The sequence below is a fragment of the Atractosteus spatula genome, chromosome 1, assembly GCF_055471065.1.
Source record: "Atractosteus spatula isolate fAtrSpa1 chromosome 1, fAtrSpa1.hap1, whole genome shotgun sequence".
In the NCBI taxonomy this organism is placed as follows: Eukaryota; Metazoa; Chordata; class Actinopteri; order Semionotiformes; family Lepisosteidae; genus Atractosteus; species Atractosteus spatula.
In genome coordinates, this window is record NC_142706.1 from 63,368,331 (window position 1) to 63,389,487 (window position 21,157).

The 21,157-nt window shown below is 43.8% G+C and overlaps 1 protein-coding gene across 4 annotated transcripts in view; it reads right to left on the bottom strand.

Annotated features, from left to right (window-relative positions):
* Positions 1 to 13,277, bottom strand: part of itga7 (integrin, alpha 7) — a 53,247-nt gene extending 39,970 nt beyond the window's left edge. For all 4 annotated transcript variants that reach the window (XM_088915622.1, XM_088915613.1, XM_088915640.1 and 1 more), the window contains exon 1: positions 12,777 to 13,277. In XM_088915622.1, the coding sequence (XP_088771748.1) occupies positions 12,777 to 12,988 (212 nt within the window). In that variant the 5' untranslated portion in view covers positions 12,989 to 13,277. The remainder of the gene's footprint in view (positions 1 to 12,776) is intronic.
* Between the last annotated feature and the right edge of the window lie 7,880 nt (positions 13,278 to 21,157).

A 21,157-nucleotide genomic window follows, 5' to 3' on the forward strand; every position in this document is an offset into this window, starting at 1 on the left:
CTTCATCGTTCTCCCCAGGCAAAGTAGTCATTTAAAAAACAAAGACAGAAGAGAGTGAACTTCAAAATACCGTCAATAATAAGGAAAGGAATTAGTCTCACCTCACAGCCCATTTGAAGTTGTAGACACATTGGTAGAGACAACCACAGACTCTCTAAGCATGGTGTTACTGGAGTTTTTGAAGCAGGTGAAGGGTTTATTAAGAGTAGGCACAGCACACACTGTTCCCACCAGAAATGACCAGATAACTGAGGCCAAATGTTTAACAGTACAGACAAGGCAAAGATACGCAAGACAATCTGAAAGAAACAAGAGGAGGCATTTCGGCTCATCTGATTACCAAAAATAAGTCTGCTTAAGCTGCTCTTTTGCATCATAAGAGAAAGCCTTCTACATGTTGTTTCCAGAATTATCCTCTGTAAAGTACTGTGCAGATCTTGTACACCAGAGGTCTGAATCCCAGAGGGCCCGGTTCATTCGAGCTTTTGTTCTGGGCTCTCTGTTACAAAGTTGGTGTAATTATTTAAGAAAAATCCTATATGTGTCTCACTAAGAATATAATTAGGTTAACTGGCTAATGAGATAAAGGACACACAGTGCTCCAGTATCTGAGTTTGAGGCCCTTTAGTATACTCTTGGTAAAGGTTGTGCGGGTTTCTTTGACATGCCATTTTTGTTATGTGTTCTTCAATTAAACACAAAAGAGCAAGACAGCACAAACACGTTTTGATCCTCTGCCAGTTATTCTCTGCCTGTCTCTTCCCGTTTTCTGGTGGCTGTGAGAAGGACAGTGGATGAAACTCCTCCAAAGGAAAGAAAAATCCTCAGGCTTCGCTGCTCCATCTGTTTCAGCAGCAACTCTGTCCTGATCTGGACAGGCATGGCCATGGATGAAGAGACAGCTGCTTCCAATTTCCATGTAAAAGCTCCGTAACAGGGCTTAAGTTCATAATTGGAGCTGCTATCACATGAATGTGCAGTACAGAAAATATTTGCTTTGTCCAAGCAGTGCACTATCCATTGTGCAAGACCCTTCTTACTGGTAAGAATGACCCTGTGTATCTCCCTGGTGGTGCCTAGTCCCTAGGAGTATAGACGTCCTCTGATGCAGAGCAGAGAAGTCCTGCAGTTTTTTTTATTTCTCCTCATGTCTTTGCATTTAATTCTCAGTGTACAGAAAAATATAATTCTCGACGCCTTTAAATAAAAAGGCATGGGATCTACTAATTCCTACTCTGACCTCTGAATAAAAGACAGGCAAATACATCCGATAGCCTGTGCTGACAGCCGTGCTGCCCATGCTGTACTCATCCTCTGGATTTCCAAATGCTTGAGTTGTAGAATTGGCCTGTGGATCGGCACAGATCAGGTGTGTCAGCACCGCTTACAGCTCTCCTGCCCCGCCCCGACCATGACACAGAGCCCAGACAGGAACACCAGCAAACCTCAAATGAGTCTGGAGAAGCTCTGGGCTTTGTCTGCTCAATCTCTCCCCGATGAATTGAAAAAGCAGCACGGCTGGTATTATAACAGCTCTAGTTTGCTCAGTAAAATTGGATCCTCTCTAATTAGGCGTCAGCACACACTGGAGGCTATATGATTGTGCTTTCACATTTGGGTCATTGCTGAATACATTGATGTACAAGATGAATCCATCTGTGGCCAGTTTTCTTCCTTAACTGGCTTGTTACAGCAACGCAGGGGAAAAGGACAGTGTTGAGCAGGTTCTGATGACCAGCACTATGCTTTTAATAGTCAGCTGGGGGAAAGACTGTCCTTCCTTTCCAATAGGAATAAGATCACTGAGTCTCCTTTCGTGGTTAGCCGGCTTAAGGACATTTATGTTTGTTTAAAATGGCAGCGTTCCTCAATCATGGTCAATTTTAGACACCAAGACAGCATTTTCCCAAGATCAATACTTGCAGGCTCTTGGGACCAGGATATTAAAAGAGCAGACCCTAGTGTTTTTAATAGACATTGCCTATTAAGGAAAGATAAAATATTTATTTGCCTGTATAATTAATTCCTTACAGTTGATGTATATATATAATATACATAATGGTACAATTTGGTACCAAGGATTATATCAATTTATACACAGAGAATTAACAGAATAAATAATGGAAATGGGGGATACATCAGAAAGGCCTTTTAGTACAAATTATTCATATGCAAGCTTCATTGTTTAGTCTTCTTCAATAAGCCATAGTGTCTATATCCCCACTTTGATCACCCATTAGTGACATAATGATCTCCACGTCCGCATTTCTATATCAGATATTCTCAGTGCACAGAAACTCGGTGCCTTTAAAGAACAAAACACAGGAGCCACAAATTCCTATACCCGACCTCCAAATAAAGGACAGGAAAGTTAAGGAACAGATTTTAGTCCGGCCCAAAGTAATCAAGATAGGGAAAAGCACAGGCACTACTGCATTATGGAAACATCATAAACGCAGAGTCTGCCCACATTAGAACAAAGAGCCTAGGCACAGATGGCAAGCAACCAACTCAACAGAATGTACAAAATGGAAGATTGGTCATTCAGGCTCTGATCTTTAGACCATTTACTGTATACGGTCAGCATTTCAAAACCTACTCCTCATCAGTCACAGAAAAAGTCTGCACTTAAGCAATTTCAATCATGCCATGAATCAGAATATAACTGCAGCAAAAGAATGAAAAGACCAAAAGTGACTTGATGGATAATAAAAGTCTAGATCTTGATCGGATTTAACACAGATCTGAGAACACTGGAAAGGCATTTTCATAATGTAGACACTGAGGTGTATTCAGCTGCTTATGTACGATCTGCAGTGACTTCATCGCCCAGCTGTTAAAGTGCTGTTATGTCCAAGGCATTCCACAGGTTCCCTTAAACTGCGTGACAACTTAAAGGTTACTCAAGGCACAGAAGAGGAGCCCCAGTTTATATGTCTGACCTTAACTCTAGTCTATTCATACTCACGAACTGTATTTCGTGTATTTTTGTGTATTTTTAAACATACTGATGCACATATCCACATTTCTATTTGCTGTGTTTTCAGGCCTTCCTTAAGCCATGCAGTGTCTGAAACCACTCATTGTCTCAGTAGCAGTAAAATAATAATAGCTGCACACAAAAGCCGAACTGGGTGCCGGTGTCGTCTTCTCACCTCCCTTTTTTAAAACAAAAGGAAAGGGACACATGGGAACAGATGGTGTTGTTACCCCCCCCCACCCCCCTCCAATTAAACACATATGCCCAAACTTACACACACACACATTGACCAAAACCCTTTAGAGATAAACAGGTTTTCAAACCTATCAGCCTGCTGAGCAACCGAAAAATATATTTTCCGCGTCTTCGTTCATATTATGTGCCTGACACTGTACGGCCCCATGACGGACACACTCTCTGAGTTGCGTTTACTGATCACACTCTGCACAAGAGGCTCACCTCACACAGCTTCCAGACTATCCCACACTCACACACGTGCAGAGGTCTCTGAGGAGCAGCACATGGCTTCCTGAAATAATTGCTTTATCTGTAGCCAGCACACACACAGAGCAGTTCACCTTTCATCCCAATTACAGCAAAACTCGCCTCTCTTTTTAAAATCAGTTTAAAAATCTGATACAAAGAACACTAGGTGTTCACGTCATTTTTGCTTTGCTTTCTCCATTTTAAATTCAGCTTAGACAAAAAGAGTCCTACACTTCGATGACATTGTGAAATCAAAAGCCAAGATCAAGAGCACACAATCACATACTGTAGATTGTGTCAAGAAGGACAAGGAAAGTAATTTCACACATGACATTACACACATGACATTAGAATACACACATTTCAGTGCATGTTTGGGCCATGGAAACACTGCTCACCCTATTTAACACAGGACAGAAAGACGCCACTGTTTAGAGCTTAGTCAGAGTTAAGAGAAATTTAGAAGAGTAATGTAAGTAGTTAGAAAAGTGGTAATCAACCACACTGATATGAAGCTTTGTTGATCTGAACACCCTGAAAACCAGTATGCATTAAAAGAAGCTGAGATGGAGCAGTTCTGCAGAGACAGGGCATGTTGCACAGTGGCACAGGTGACTAATGCAGAATTTCAGAGCACCATTAAAGGACACTGCAGCAATCTCAGCAGGCGACTGAGCTGCATTTCGACAATCAGCATACTGAATACTTGAGGGTGCAAGGAGCAAGTCCACGTTTTTTATAATTTATAAGATGCGTGCGCAAAGAACCTGCCTGTGGCAAACAGCCCAATAATCCCCAAATAATTGCCTGCTCTGGCAGGTTTTCGCTCATTCCGAGAGAGAGTGATTAAATTGTCTCTTCATCAAGGCAGGGGGCCCTGCTATGTTTTATTTATTTAACAGGAGGCTGGGTGAGATATGCAGTGATTTGCACAGCGGGGTGTTAAAAGTCAGTGCAAATAGATCTGGACTCATTTCTCACATTACGTCGTACCTGAGACTTTGACTGGTGAAAGACAGCGCGCCAGATCTCATTTTGATTTCCGTGTAAATGGTCAGAATGGGCAGGCTTAGCAAAAGAGCCAAAGCAGACGTGACATCGGGCAACTAAGGGAAAGCCACAATCACAGAAGAGCCTGAGCAGACTGACACACAAACCCATGTTTGTGTGTCTACGGGTGTGTCCATGCGTGATGTTGCGCAGCTTTCTCCGCGGTTCAACGTGTCCTGCAGTTGTGGGGTGCACATGCCGGCATCAGTGTCCGTGATCTTGTGTGCAGCTCTCTCACAATCATGTGTGCATATGCCTTCTGTGTGTAGGCTATTGGCTAAATGCACATACTGTATTCTGTATGACACACATGATCTATAAAGAGGGTGACATCATTGAAACATCAGTTCAGTGCTAATCAATGCCTGCCAGCTCTCTCAACAAGACACTACTCATGTTCCAGTCAGAGGGCCGCCACCCTCCACTCTCGGCCGCGGCTTCCAGCTATGTCACATGTTTTCCTTCCTCTACATGGCAAAGGCCCAGATAATATTTCCTAGTGACTAATACCCTGTGCACACCTCCATAAATAACAGTAAGCAGACAGTTTCAGCATAGTTACACTGGCTTGGCCCTGCCACCAAAGAAGCTTTCCGAGAGATCTGCTTGTTTTCTTCTTCCAAAATGGAATGCCCCTCTTTGAGCTTTCTTTCTACTCCGCGACGCATCTTTGGACACAGGACTGACCTTCACCACACACCATGAAGGTTCCACTGTGGCTTGTCTGTGACCTTCACAGAGCCTTGCCATATTAAAATAAAAGAATCAGTTTTCCCCTCGACACTTTCACATGTCCAGTACAATACAATGTTGGTTTTCTGCTTTAGCATCTGTATAAGGCACATAGCCAATCTGTCAGACACTGTGGTGTTAGTGTTGACTCCACGTTGTGCCTGATATTGCATATTTTGTATGCAGATATTTGTCTGTGTCGAGGGGGCTCTGTAATAAACATCTTCACCAAAGGGTTGGACTCTCATTCCAAAGGCTCTTGTCTAATGCTGATATTTGGAAGAGAGAAAACAAATATGTGACACATCAAAGATGCACTTTTGGTCATCTAATGGTTAAGTGTCACAATCAAGATCAGATCCTGCATTCATTGTGTGTCTTTTAGCCCATAGTGGAGTCAATGCTGTATTAAGATGCAGTTCTTCAGCGTTTTCCTGACTTGGCATATTGTCTCTGCATTGTGGTGCAATATTAATGAGTCTCCGGGGTTCCTGCAGGGCTTTTATCAGAGAAACTGGAGAATTAAAAAAAGGCAGCTGCAGTGTGACAGTCTGCGCTGTGTGCAATTCCCTTCCGAAACGCAGCCATTAAAACGCTAAGTGGCGGACATGTACAGAGAATGAGGTTGAAAGGTGCAGCTTCCCCCCCGCCACACACATTCTCTCCACCCGTGTGATTAATGGCGAAGTTAAAAACAGCAGAAATGAGAGAAACAGCCAGTTTCACGTCTTTCATGGTGAATGTCGAGCAGGCTTCAGTGGAGACTCTGCCATTTAAATGCAAATAAGCCAAAAGAATTGCTTAACGCAACTGAAACAAGAAAAGGGCTTGTTATTCTTCTTCAGGGCAAATCCCAAACATGCATGGATATGCAGTGAGAATGACCAAACCTGAGAATATCTTATACCTGTCTGGTACAGGTATCTACAGCAAATGCCCATGCAAAGCCCATTTATATATATGATGGGTACGGTGCCTTTGAAATTCACTTTCACCGCAGAGAGGGAGTAAAAGCAACAGGCAAATGAGTGTACATGCAAACAGGCTAAGCTCGGTTTCCAAGGAGCTGAAGAATCACAGCCTGATGAGCTGCAGGCAAGCAGCCTGCGTGACAGGCACTGTTTATAAGAAAAATAAGAGGACAAATCACACCAGCATCAGGAGAATGGTCAAATATGGGCTTAATTCAGAGCAAGATGAAGTCAGCAATATAATTCTGCAGAAGCTAACACAGACTGCAAGGAAAACTGCGTGTCCTCATTCTAAGCCTCCAGAGGACAGGAAAAGCTAATCCCCCCCAGCACTTCTCTTTCCCTCTTGATTGCGTCCACTTGTCCTCACATTTTCCCTTCTGGTTGTGATTTTGTCACTAAGGAAGTGAGTAAAGGGCCTTTCAGGTGAGCTTGTAATCACAAAAGCTACCCGTTCTTGGTACGTAATGTTAACGAAAACATACATTTAAAGTGAAAATAAAACTGGGAAGAGTGGCATGTGACAGGGCAGTTAGTGCTGCTGCTTCCTGGGATTCAATTCTGGACAGGAACACCTTTGGTGTGAAGTCTGCATGTTCTGCACAGAGTCCAAGTATGTTGTCCTGCCTTGCACCCCATGCTCTCAGGAGGGGCTCCAGTTTGCCATGAGCCTCACTGGAATGAGCAGCTCCTTGACACTGGGTGGATGAACAAAAATAGAAAAATGTGTAACAAAAGGGAAATTCTGATCTCTTGATTGTTACTGTTGCAAAGCAATCCAGAATGTACACTTTGCAGTACATAAACTGGAATGAGTAAAATATTGTGAAGAAAGAGCATTGGGCCCTGATTTACAACGCTTAATTTTCCAGGACCCCTTGTCTTACAGTTCAAAGCCCCTGTAAGCTCAGTGTGTCCTTTTTCGCCAGCAATACATTAAACCAATAAAGGCATTCTGCTATCAAAACGTTGATGCTGCACTTACACTTTTAACTCAATTTACTGTCAGTCAATAACCGTCATGATACAGACACAGCAGCCCCCACACCCCTCCCCCAGACCTCTCTACCACAATCACTTAATCAGATGCCTTTATTAACATCCTAGCTCTCTGTGGGACATGCCAGCGGCGCTTGAGGAAGTTTTGCTGGACAAATTAGACAGCAAAGGAGCAGACCCTCCACCAGAGACCGTCAGGGACCTCCTCTGGATGCTCACTTCCATCGCGGGCTAAGAAGCCACTTCCAGCTCAGCTTCTTCCTGAAATTCAATTTAGCTTTTGATTGAAGTCCAGAGGACCTCATCCAACCAATATCAGGCTTTATCCATCCGCATCGCTCTTGAAATGTAGCCATCAAGATGACACAGCTCTTGTGCTCTTGAGCAGATAAAAATGCAAACAGTATATTTGGGAGAAACAACATGGGCCTGTGAGCGCCTTCAGTTGTTTGTCCTAAATATTAGGGTGCTGTGGATTTTGAAGTTTTGAATTGCATCTGCATGTCTGAACCAGATCCTAGATCCCTCTCAGAGAAACATCTCCTGTTGCTGTGAGCTGGAGCACACACGAATGCGATAAATAAATCATGTTTTGCTCAGAGGACCACAGGGACAGTTATCTTCTTGTAGCTGAACTTCCAGACACCAAGCGAGGAGACAGACTGAAATAGCCAGGCCAGTTTAAGAAAGGAAAACGAGCTCGGGGTCTAAAACTGAACCTCAGGCAACCCTATCTGCACCCCTGTGTCCTTGGAAGGGGGAGGGGATCCTTTCCGGGCTACAGAAATCGATGGAGAGTACCGCCCAAGACAGCTGCCCGACTGCGGGAAGCCAGGCCAGGGTATGTTGATAAAAAGGGTGCTATAAAGACATGGTTACCATGTAATTGATTTTTGAATAATACACACTTGAGACAAGGCTATTCTTGTGAAAAAATAACAGAACCTTCCCAAAGAGTGTTTTATTAGGCATGAGGATCATGATTATGTCCTTTGCTGGAGTTCAAAGGGACTTCAGGCAATTTGGGACTCTGCTCCAAGCTTGTGCAGGACCTGCACCGTGTACAGCGTCATGCCGAGGTGCTGTGAGAATAGCATTAAGGCACTGGTCCTCCTGAGTCTCACCTCACTGACTCATTAGGTAATCACACAGCATGGATTTCCCATTAAAGACTATGGGCTTCACTTACAAAGTATGCAATCATGAGCTGCATTAAGACACTTGCTTCATAGCCTGTCATTATTATTACCACGGGAAGTATGATATTCATCTGGGCTGCTTTTACAGAAGCCCAGAATACCATAAAATGATTGGAAAACCTAAGCTTATTAATGAGCAAGGTCCATGAAAAACATTTAGAAAATGTATTAGTCAACAGAGTTTGAATAAGGTCAGTGCTTTGTCATTCTTTATTTTACTGGTCATTTGTCTTAAACGTACATTAAACACTGGCAGCTCTTCACTACTTTATTTATTACTTCTTCACTACTTCACTACTCTATTTGGTTGTGTTGCTAGTCTGCACACAATCTGTCACAGAATTTATTGTTGGTGTTCCTTTTGACTTAGTTCCCCAAAACAGAAGCACAAAAGACAGCATGAAGTCATTTTCACTCTTAACCTCCTCTCCACAAGTCAAGACAGCTGAATTTAAGAAGTCTCTGACAGGGACACCCTGTGATTTTAGAAGACAAGACACAGGGATTAGAACGCAAGACTGATTTACAAAAGACAAGTACGCTACAGATTACAACAAGCTACATCCATTGTGTTCTTTATACAAGAAAACCCATAGAAATGTGTGTAATCCATAGACGTGTGGTAGTGAATCAGACTGATATAGTAACCAAGGTGGACCCAATTCCCACTAAAATAAATGTCTCATCTTATGCCTGAGCAGGTGATTCATGCCCCTGAGATCTTCATGAAGAGCTGTGTCTGATCCTTCAGAAGGAATTCATATGGGTCTGATTCCCTACAGGCCCATAGTGTAACTTTTTTACTTGGTCTCAGAGAACTAATGGGATTCTCATCACATACCCTGGATCAAATCATGTATTGAAATAGCAAGATGGGGACAAACCTAACAGCTCACTGGAAGTCTTACAAAAGTCCTTCACACTTAGAGGAATGCAGTCTGCTTACAGGAATACGGAAGTCAGGAATACCTGTTTTTCCATTTCACCAAGTTCTTCTGGGTCACGAACCGTATTGGCAACAAGCTATTAGGAGCTGTTGAGATTCATTCCTGTGCAAGCAGAAAAATGCATAACCTTCCACCAAACCAGAACAATCCCACTTCACAGCACTCAGAAACATCGCACTGGGTCACTGCTTTTTTCCAACAACATAATCAATACAAGCCAGTCCCCAATGTGTCTCGGAGGCCTTGTGATAATGCAGTCTCTGGGAGTGAAGCAAGGATTATATTCAGTTCAATAGTCAATGTACCTGAAAGGATCATTTTACTGCCTATTAGTCAGAGGAGAGCAATATGCCACATGAGACACTGGGCAGGGTTCACATTAAACTCTATTATAGAAGGAATAGTTGTAACCAGTGTGAGGCGCCATCAGATATATCAGTACTTGCTTAATCAGGTCTTCCCCATCTGACTGAGAGTCAAGTTTAAAAGTCTATTTATTTGAACCTTAAATTTAATAGATATTTTTAAATCAGGCCTTTTTGAATTGCTTTCAATTCTGGGGTAGTAATAGGTTTAATTCAATCTGCTCCTAAAATTACTTTTGTATAGAACAATTTCTGAGGTTTAATTAATCCAATTATCTCTCCATTGGCAGCTGAAGACCTGCCAATGGAGATGGATTCAAAACCAGTAAATATCGTGCTCATCAGCGATGCTCTCGCCAAAGTGTCTTTATCCCAGCAGGAGATGCTTTGGGATCAGAGGCACTAGAGCTGGCGTTATTCAACAGAGGCGGCAACCCCTGCTGACCTGAATGGAAGCTGACATTTGGAAAGTGATCGCACCAGGTTTATAACCTATACCACCGAGAAAACCCTACAGGCTGTGAGCTAAAGATAAATTTAAGGCATTGTAATCATCCTACGGTTGCATCACACAGAGACCTGAAACAAGGCATTTTAAGGTAACCTGCTACTAGCATGTACCTACACTAAGACACCAGTGGCGTTATTAAAATATTTTCTCATCCCACAAGGTGAAACATTCTCTCCCATACAGTATATGCAGTGCGAGTTGCACAAAGTTGCATTGGATAAAAGCTTTAGCAAAATAAATATAGCATGGTTTAGCAAAATCTAGGAAACTGTGCTAGCTGAGTAAACACTCCTATAGACAAAATACGTCAAGCTGAGCCAGATGCCACCATCAGAGATCTGCTGTTTGTGGTTACTCCACTTTGTGCTAAGTGTTTTACACATAGCACAGAACAGATGCGTTCCCTCCAAATATAAGTTGCTCAATGTAATATGGCAGAGTCTGTTGTTTAAAACTCAGAACATAAAGCTACTATATTCTTTTTGCTCATATTAGCATGTAAACATATTGTATGTATTTTCTGCATGTTATGAAATGTTCCAATCATGGTTTTTGAAGCATTACGTTGATGCTACATTAATGACATTCCAATGAACATCCTACTAGCTAGTAACCCAAACCCTGTATTTAAATATGAAAAGCACCTGCTGTTTTCACATCATTAGGGTGTAATGGTTTCAGGTTGCTCAAGGGCTCTTCTGGGCTAAAGTGCGGAGGCGTCTTGGCAGCAGTTCTGTGATAAACCTCTTTCAAGATCAAAACCACACTGTATACAATGTAGCCACACCTGCTCTTTAGTTTGCTCACCCTGCTTTCTTCACTTGATTTTCTTTTGAGGTGCAATTTTATACTGAGACTTTTGTTGGTGGTGTCTGGTCTACTGATTAGCTTCAAAACTATCAGGTGTTTCCATGAATGGGGATAATAAAAGTGAGTTATAAATGTATATATGCAGATATTTAGTTTAGAATGTTTAAGGCAGTTTGAAGGCGCAGTGGTTTGCACTGCTGCCTCGCAGCACTGGGGCCCCGGGTTCAGTTCCAGACCTGGGGTGCTGTCTGTGAGGAGTTTGTATGTTCTCCCCATGTTCATGTGGGTTTCCTCCAGGTGCACCAGTTTTCTCCCATAGTACAAAGACATACTGGTAGGTTAATTGGCTTCCAGGAACATTTGGCCCTGGCATGAGTGTGTGTGTGTCTGTGTGTGCCCTGGAATGGACTGGCATCCCATCCTGGATGTACCCTGGTTTGCCCCCGTTGCTTGCTGGGATAGGCTCCAGCTCCCCTGCCACCTTCTATCTGAAGCAATGGTTAGAAAATGGATGGATTATAAACCAGAAACAATCACTTGTAATAGGAACACCCATCTGGTCCCCTGCTGTGTGAGAGGCCACTCCCTGAGGTGCAAGGTTGAGGTGACACAGATTATGGGGAGAAGAAACAGTCAAGCCAGGGGTCTGCTGGAGGAGGGTCTGAGGGTCCACTTCAAGCAACTCCAAACCACGGGCTGATTCAGTAGCTCTCCCAGCCACACAGCAAGAACGGCTCAGCCAAGGCAGGTTTAATTTGGACAGTTACTGTGCGGCTCACTCACACTGCAGCGAAGAGACGAGCAGGCTGCAGAGCTGTAAGACGAGCTTGGACAAAGGCAACGGACTGATAAATATGGAACTCTTTAACAGGACGTACAGTAAATCATCAGCCTTTATAAAGCAATGTGCAGAGCAATGCTATACTGGAATAGACTTGCTTTCCACGGCATTAGGGCCACAAGCCCTGTGACCACTGAAAGATGTTTTCACAACAGTCTAAAATTGTGTATACTTCGCACACATTAACCAAGTGCAGTTATTAATGATTATGGTTAATTTCACAGCACAAGATAAGCGAGACAAGAACGTGCATCTTGGACTCACCTACTGTAACTGCAGAGTCACAGATCATTTAAAAAAGAAACCTCAAAACCTGCTGCTTTAAAACACTGTTTACAGGGCTAGTTTCCTATCTCCTGGACATATCTTCACAGTTAATTGGTTACTCTGAATAAGAAAAAAAACATTGCACGTGCTGTATGCACACTGTACTCCCTGGACAATATACAGCTTCACAGATGACAGAACAGAACAAGAAATAATAAATTACAAAATAAAAAAATGATCAAGTAAAGCCCCTATGATCATCGTTCATATGCATGGCTTTGAAAGTTCGAAACAGCATATGTGAAGATATGACTGCATTCCTGTGCACATAGCAAGGCTTAGCAAAGTCTCGTGGTGCAAGTATTGACAGTACCAACAGCACTCAGTCCGATTCTCTCATACAACAAATCTTACTCAACCAAAACAATTTGCATTCCAAAAAGATAACTTTTGAGCACCCTGGAAAGTAAAATAAATGATGGAGGATAAAGCATAAGGCTTGTATTGCTAGGAGATTAGGTCATTCTGTCCTAACCCAAACGTAAACAGAGTGCAGTACACTCCTAGTCTGTGAAACAGTGCCCTCACACCCACCCTGGCAGTGCCTAGGTGACTCACCAGCTCCGTGGTTCAGGTCTGAGCTGCTGATGGAGTGCCACAGAGAGCCCAAAAAAGCTGCCTGCTTCGCCCTCCTTTGTCAAGGTCTCCGTGGTGTCCAGGTTGAAAACGGAGCCCTGGCGCGGGCATGTCAGTAGCACCCCAAAGAAGAGAAGCAGACTGGCATGGGGCAAGGGCACGGCGGCACCCCCGAGGGTCCTGTAATGTGTCATGGCAAGTCCAAGATACCCCTCCAGAAGGCTTGAACTGGAGCAGACCGCAGTACACTTGGATTTGTATTCCCTCCTGTTTTCGCCGCTGTGATCCAGTCTCCAGGGGCCTGTGTGTGTTCCAGCCTGCTCTCACAATAATTCTTTTTTTCACACTTCGGCCCTCTCCCGCTCTCTTGTCCGCCCTCTCCCCCCTCTCTCCGTCTGCTGCCGCCTGTCTGAGCAGCCTGAGAAAAGCTCGCTGCTCGCAGAGCCGGCTCCTGTCTCTCGCTCTCTTTCTCACTGTGTGACTGAAAGGCATAGGACAAGTGCCTCGAATAGCCCACTCACTCCCTCCTCCCCCCTCCCCTCCCCGCTCCTCTCTCTCAGCTGACATCAACACTCAGGGGACCTCTGCCAAAATACCAGGCAACGCTGTCAAGATATTTGGAATCATCTGAAAGGAAAGAAGCAAAGGAGGAGGAGGCAGGCTACATTATCTGCTAAAGACACAGTAATTGTCTTGCCCCTCTTGGAAACAACAAGGATGTGAGTGCTAAGAGGACAGAGGGTAGGGCTTTGATTTGGTAGACCCTGCAAAGTTTTTTAGCTCTGGAAAGAACTGAGCCGGAATTCCACTGAAAAGACATTGGTGTCCTGCAATTAACCTTCGTAACAATCATAGCTCCAGCTTTTCTGGACAGAGAGAAATGGTTTGGACTGGTGCTTTAGATCCCCAAGGTACACCAGCAAAGAATTAGTGTGGAGGGGAAAAAAGAAAGATGGGGAGCAAGGGACATTTGGGAGAGGAAATGACAGTGTGCATGATCCCATTTTTAATTTCTGGCAACAGTTTAATAAAACTTCAGTTCAGCACAAAACAGCCATACCCTGTACAACAGTGAATCAAGTTTAGGGGTGTGCTGAATACAACAAACATATTAAATATATATAAATGATATACATATGAATGTTTGTGTAGATGTATTGTATGCTGGTGACCAAAAGCTGGTGACCAAAAGTGTTTTAATTGTGGAAAATAATATTGTGAGTCACACAACATACTGATCACAATACATGTCTAAAGAAGTGTTCTCTCAGAACACAGGAGAAATGAGAAGGCCTCTCTGAAAAACAGGCAGTTTTCAAAGTGTTTTATATACTGTAAAGAGATGACATCATACAATTTACAATGAAAAGCAAAAATCCCTTATATGGCACACATCTATACCCAATTTTAAATCGCCTTGTCACTTACTAAGCTACCACTCCAATGTGCTCTCAAAGAGGTCCAATGCGATCTCAAGAGCTGTGCCTCTCCATTTATAGACATTCTGGATCTCTTCATTCTGCCCAAGAGCTAAAAACAATTGGCCACTACAAACCAGAGATGATGCCTTTGTGTGTGGCTGCAGTTCTCTTTGACAAATGATTTTCCTTGTTTTCAAAAAGCACTTCCTCTCAAACTCACTTATAGATGGGCCAACAAGAGAAACTGTCTGATGCCTAATCTTAATTTAGCCTACATACAAAGACATGAAGACAAACGTCTGCAGAAACAATCCATGTTTACTTCTGCAACAGTATATATGATTTTATAAAAGCAATCTCACACCACTTTACTAACGCATCAACACATTTCCAGTCCCTCAGGTCTGTACGAGTACAAGCAGAAAGGTGCAGCTGAGCCCATAGCCTGCCCACTGCTGTTCCTCCAGCCCCTTTCTCCCCTGCTGTACTGACGGACGTCCAATGTCCTCACAGCTTTCTGGTTTCCAGCTGAGCTCTTGATGACCAAACTGAATGGATTATTTGCCTAAATGAACAAATAGAACAGATGTTCTAGGTTTGAAATCGGGTGACGATCTAAAGAGCTCTAGATTTCAAAAATAGTCACAACAGCTTCGCCCCACCGCTGTGCTCAATAAACATGACCAACCTCCGGCCAAGCACAGACTGCCCTGGTGTCACCTTCAGCTGTTGTTCCTGATCTGAGCCATGGGCACAGCTCTCTGTGAGGTCACAGAAGTCTGTCGGTCACACTGCTGTAAAGGAGGGTATTGTTATCACAAGATACTTGAATATTCCAACAGCAGACCATCAAGTTATTTCTATAGCTACATCAAATCCCACCTCTTCTCCTGAATACAAACCGCACAGTTCTATATTAGCATTACTGTTCATGGTGACAGGACACCAGGATAAGCATTCAGGGCTTCAGGTTCAATAGTTCTGTATTTCATCAAGCTGTTACAGTTTCTTAATTACACCTCAACGAACATTAACCAACAGATTTTTTAAAAGAAAGCTCAATGAAACAGAGGCATGTTTATTCTTTAGAGTTGGCAGAGTGCTGAATATATGGTAAAGTGTTTAAAAACAAGCCCACTCAGGCTCTCCCAATCTGGGCGTGCGATACTAGGATGTTGTCTTAAGGATGCCACACCTGGTCCTTGACTTTCAGCTCAGGCATCTCTGAGGAGGTGGACCCCACACAGCCCGCTGTCCAAAATCACGCAAACGTCCCAGACAAGGCGTGTCAGACACTCCTGTGTTTCTGAGTCTGTAACTCATTAACTCTGCAGTACTGACTAAAATTAGCACTGCATTTCTCTGTCCAAATCCAAACTAATAAACTGCACTGGTCTCACATGATGCAGAAACCCCCTTTTTTTACTATTGACATTAGGAAGTCCAGGTAACTAAAACTAGAGCAAAATTTTACAACTAAAAAATCCACAACTATGTATCCAAAATGAAGTCCTAAACAAAAATAAAGCCCTGACCATACACTAATTTTGGGATGTAGGAACCAAGCCTGGGGCAGATCAGATTTTTATACCTCGCTCAGGAACTTTCTGTGGCACACCAGTTAACATGCACTGCTCTTGAGATGTAAAAATAGCTGCACCTGTTTTAAAGCAGGGCTAGAGGGAAGAAGGCCACCTGCTGGTCCGCCACAATCACTTCAAGCAGCAGCCCAGTTTCCCTGCTGTCGGCACTTGGTTACGAGACTTGCAGCTGCCAGCCCAGACTTGACAATACAAACCCGGCGATTCCAAACGGGGATCGTCATTGTGCACGAAAATCATTGGAAAAACTTACGAGCCCCTTTCCTCCTCCTGTGCATCTCATTCATGCAGGCAGAAGCACTTCCCCACATTCGCAGAATGTCACACAGAGTGCCATACTTATTAGGCCTATTTTTCCGTGTTTCAGCAGGGATCAAAATGAAATCTCTGGCCTGTATTCACAGCCTCAGTGCGACTGGATTATGAACTATGAAATCGTTTGGCGTTATTGTACCGCACACACCACTGACATTAGCTTTATAGTAGGTCAGTCACCCCTGCACTGAGCCAGGGCGGTGCCTCTCCCTCTATAGATATTCCAGCTCTGTTCATTCTGCCCGAGAGCTAAAAGTTATTGGCCCTTGCTACGCAGACAGGTTGCCTTTGTGTGTGGCTTCAGGTCTTTACGGCCAGCGAGAAGATGCGGTTTTTACAGCAGCTTCACACTGGCCAAAGAACAACAAATTTGTGATTTTGCATAGTGGCAGAAAAAGGATAAACAATTTGACTCCAACCTAAAAAAAGAAGAAATGAAGGTCTTGTGATTCTCACACGGTGTGATTCTTTGTGCAGGGAGTAGAAGATATTTACTACTATGAAAAAACATACAATCATTTAAGTCCTTATATTTTATCTCTGGTTCTGGTCTTTAGATTTTCTCCCTCCTTCCTTGCTTTACAAACCTTTCCCCACCCATCTCTCATCACACAGACAGGGGAAGGAAAGACTCTGTGACTCTGATAACACAAGTGTTTCCCAGCTCCCCGGCTTCCCACTCCTCGCTGAGCCTGCCAAGACTGCAAATGCCTTCCGATCCCCGCCCCACAGCCGGCAATCTCTGCTGTTTCAGTTCTGAGTCGGCTCTTTCTTCTTCAGCGTCTTGACTTTGAGAAGAACCGCTAGCTGGAGAGCAGTTTTGTGCTTATCACTAGGGGACAATGCTTGAACTTCTGACATGGTTTCACAGCTTAGTTCATCATGTAAAGGACTTGTGACAACATGGTGCTTTCCAGGCACAAGGGTCCAGGCTCCGTGATGACCCAGTTCAAAAAAAGTTGTACAGAGTGACTAGAAAGATCCCTCCCTGTTGTTATTTTTTCCCCAGCAGTGTAATATAGCAGCTTAAGCACAGCTGATTGCTGATTGCTCCTAATCAGCAATCACAGTGATCACAGTGCCCAGAAGGTTAGACGTTTGGAGTTAGTTAGTACAGCCCTTATCGCAGGAGAAGAACAATCCCAGTGCCATGTCTTCATGAGCACGACTTCTGAACGCGCAGACAGAGTCCAGTTCCTCTATAGTCAGGTGCTTAACTGCTTGTTCCTTCACAAATTAACACACAAGGGAGATGTCAGAACTCTGGGACATGCCACAGAGCTTAGCATGGCGTGGAACTACACTGTACCCATCCTGTTTCGAGACATCAACGCGCTCAACAGATGGACCAGGGCAAGAGTAAGACACTGGCAGGATACCAGGATGAGATCTCTGTATATATTTGAACTATGAGCTGCCGTTAACCTGAAGAACAACCAAAGTGGTGCTTCTTCTTTAAAAACAGCAGCTCCATTTCACACCACTGCGCTAAATGTTGCGGGTTAACATGACAATAAAAATTGCTTTCCGATGAAAAGGAACACACACAGAACTACCCCACAATATTTTGCAGCTGGCACTCAGTGTGAGCTGAAAACCAAATCTTAAAAAATCTTTCACGACTTCCTCATTTCATGAATCTCGTCGCGGGTTTCCAGCGCTCCAACGCTGCGTGCAGCGCAGAGGCACAATAAGAAAATAACAAAGCCCATCCTTCCCCAAGAATGGAATCTGATCCTCCCAGGCACTAAAGTAAAGAAAAAACAAGGAAAGTGATGGCCCTGAAATATCTTAATGGCAGCCTGGGCACCCTGCCCAGAATCCTGAAACAAAGCCAAACGGGAGGAAACAGACAAAGGAACAGCCGAAGCTTCATCATGTTCTGCAAAGTGGTGGGGACACCACTTGCGCCAAAACACACAGCTCATTAGCAGGCAGGAAGGGTCTTCAAGGAGGAAGCGTATTTTTAGGACGCTGGCTTTTAAGACAAGGTTATCTCCTGCTCCCCCTTTTCTGTCCGCTCGAATATTGATTAGTTGATCTGATGAGCGTGAGCCTGTCTGAACAACGGTCAATCTGCACAACGTCAGCTGCCGAGGGGAGCATGTTTTTGTCGCTTTGCCTGAGAGGGAGGGGAGACTACGCTGTAGGGTTTGGCATTCCTCTAACACCTCAGGCACCGCGCTGTTAAAGTTCTCTGGTGCGGTGCGGGACGGGAAGTGGCACCGATTGGCATACTTTGCCATGGCTCTGCAAAGCACAGAGCTGTGCCCGTCCATACTCCATGAAAGGGAACCTGTCCTCGGAACAGGTTTATCTTGGTGCAAGCTTTGCATCGTTAATTGGGAAAAAGAATCGGGGATTTGCATTTAGTTGCTCAAAATGGGACTGGGCAGACAGCAGACAAGTGTTTCCACAGGGCTCTGCTGTTACAATTACAACACTGGGGTAACATTTTCGGATCCAAACCAGAGCAACAAATAACAATTGCTTTTCAAGAGTCCAGACTCCTCTTGCTCAATTTTCCATTCATGGTTAAGAAGCCTGCACGCAACGGACTAAAGGGGTCTCCAGGTGTAAATGGCCAATACAGATCAAAAGCAAAGAAAGATATGAATTTATTCTCTAAAAGCAGACACTTCAACAACCTCTCAATGTGCTGTACAACTTCTACACATTGTTTAGGATCCGTAGTTCCCCACTGGAAACAATGTTCCTTTTCTTGAGAAAGCAGATTTTGAAGTGCTTGTTTCACGCTGCACACCAATGTGTAATTTTCATTTCTGCCAGGAAAATGAGGAAGAGAGTGCTCATTTAAAATTCAACAGGGCGTTTGTCATCTAGGATGATTTCTGTCAATAGAGCAACAGGACATTTCTATTAAAAAAAGCTAAAAAGCAACTGTTTAATAAAGTCTCTCACATAATGTGCCACAGAAAGCCACTTTCTTTTTGTGTAACTGAAAACTGTAGACTTGGCCACTTCTACACTGCACAGGTCTCCTAAAAGGCGAGGAGTCAAAAAGGTCACAAACACATTTAAATTCAGCTCACCCATTTTGTTTAATGCAGTTATTTCCAGGCACTGTGCCCTCTCCAGAATGCATCATACAGCAAGCCTGATTAATGAGCATGCCAGCATCCACTTTTAATAGTCTTAGGATCAGGTCCTGGTAATTGCCAGTTTCCTTTGTGCTTCTTAAAATCAAAACCGATGGATGGATACTGATAGCTTCATAATGGTCATATTAGTGTGTACCCCCCCTCTTCCCCTAGCCAATAATATTAAAATGACATTATTTACATCTTCTTCCACATTGGCTTGTACAACCAGGCAAGACTGCTTTAACAAAATATTGTCATCTGGGCTATACTTGTGAAGGATATATGAAGAGAAGCACTGACCAGACAAACAGCAGTTTCACAGAACAGAGAAACTGATGTACAACCGTGGGGAAAGGGGGTTATTAAATCAACACAAAAGTGCTACAATTTCACTTTAGTTTAGAACAGGAAAATTGTTCATGAGGGTGGAATGGTAAATGTAAATGTCTCACAACGCCACAATGCCGCCCCATGTGATAAATCAGACAGGAGACAGGGTACAGCTAGCCATGGTCCAGTACAGCCCAGCGAGGTGGGGGTGACAGAAAGGCACTAGAATGTTAATCTCCAGACCCAAGAGGAGAGGACGAGAGCGCTCCAGGGAGAGTGATGTCATTGGCTGTGAGTAAGAGGGGATCAGAGCAAAACTGCGCTGCACAGTGAATCATGGGGTTGGGAAGGGGTGAATCACAAAAATGGGGGGTTGAGGGGGGGGGGGGGATCAGCGCTCCTGGTACAACACATTCCTCTTGTCCCAACATTCCAGCTGCCTCTGTGTGCACAGCTCACACCTGTTCCCATCCCTCCTGCAACACAATCCAGGCTAGCACCGGCTGGGTGCAGGCGGAGCACAGAGCTTCTAAACAAATGTCCCATTTAAAATCGCTCGCAAAATTTGAACAGTAGTTTTTTTTTTTTAAAGATTAAAATGATTATGTACAGTGAAACAAGCCTTCCTATTCTCATCAACCTGGCAAGCCGGGGCCTATGGACCTACTCATTACCCTGCACTTCTTCCAGGGGCTGAAGCGATGACACACCAGTTCAATACCGAGTTTGGTTGACAGTGAACAAGAATCCCAGGAAATATATGTTGACTCCAAGTCATTCCCAGCAAAAAGAATCCGTTACGGAAAAATCTGACCATTCTGTGAAATTCCAAGAGCCTAAAAAACAATGGGCCAGAATCAAAAGAATTCAATTAAAAGGCAGGTTAGTCGTCACAGATGCACAAAGCTCCCCATTGTATAAGGAACGTAGTCATGGTTGCTCCTCAGTTCTGTTCAGAGGAAATTTCAAATTGGTGTATGTTTCAATACCAGATAAATATAATGATACTACGCTTGTAAAGCCATAAACCAATCACTGGGTGAGGGCTAGCTGCACAGGTATCCTGGGACAGCAGGGTACAGGGCTCACTAGCCGCTGGGCTAGGGACATGGGTTTCACGAGGTTCTGTGGTGGAGTGCAATAATGTATTTTTAACCCCCTCACATATTAATCCTGTAACACTCCTTCATCACAAACAGCATGCTTAGTCATCTCTCTTAATATATATCGTATGCTTGAAAGAAAAAGTGCAAAAATGGGAGTGCGAATCAAAGCTGGACAAGTCTAGGATTTCGGTAAACTTGTGAACACCTGGGGGCCGCCCTGGGAAATCGGAGGTGATCAGCCGGTCTGGGTCAACACCACACATACAACGATAGGAAAGACATGAAATACAAAGACGGGTTCAGGAAAGTGTGTGTGCAGTTCCGAATGCTCAGTAGCCTTTAATTCCCTCTAGGAAAAAGAAAAGAAAAAAACGTTTTTCACCAGAGTAGAAACTTAGTGAATCTGACCTCAGGGCAACATTTTCCACTGCAGGCAAAGTGCCCATCTAATTTAATTCATTTTCTACAGAGTGAGGCTGCTCGGCC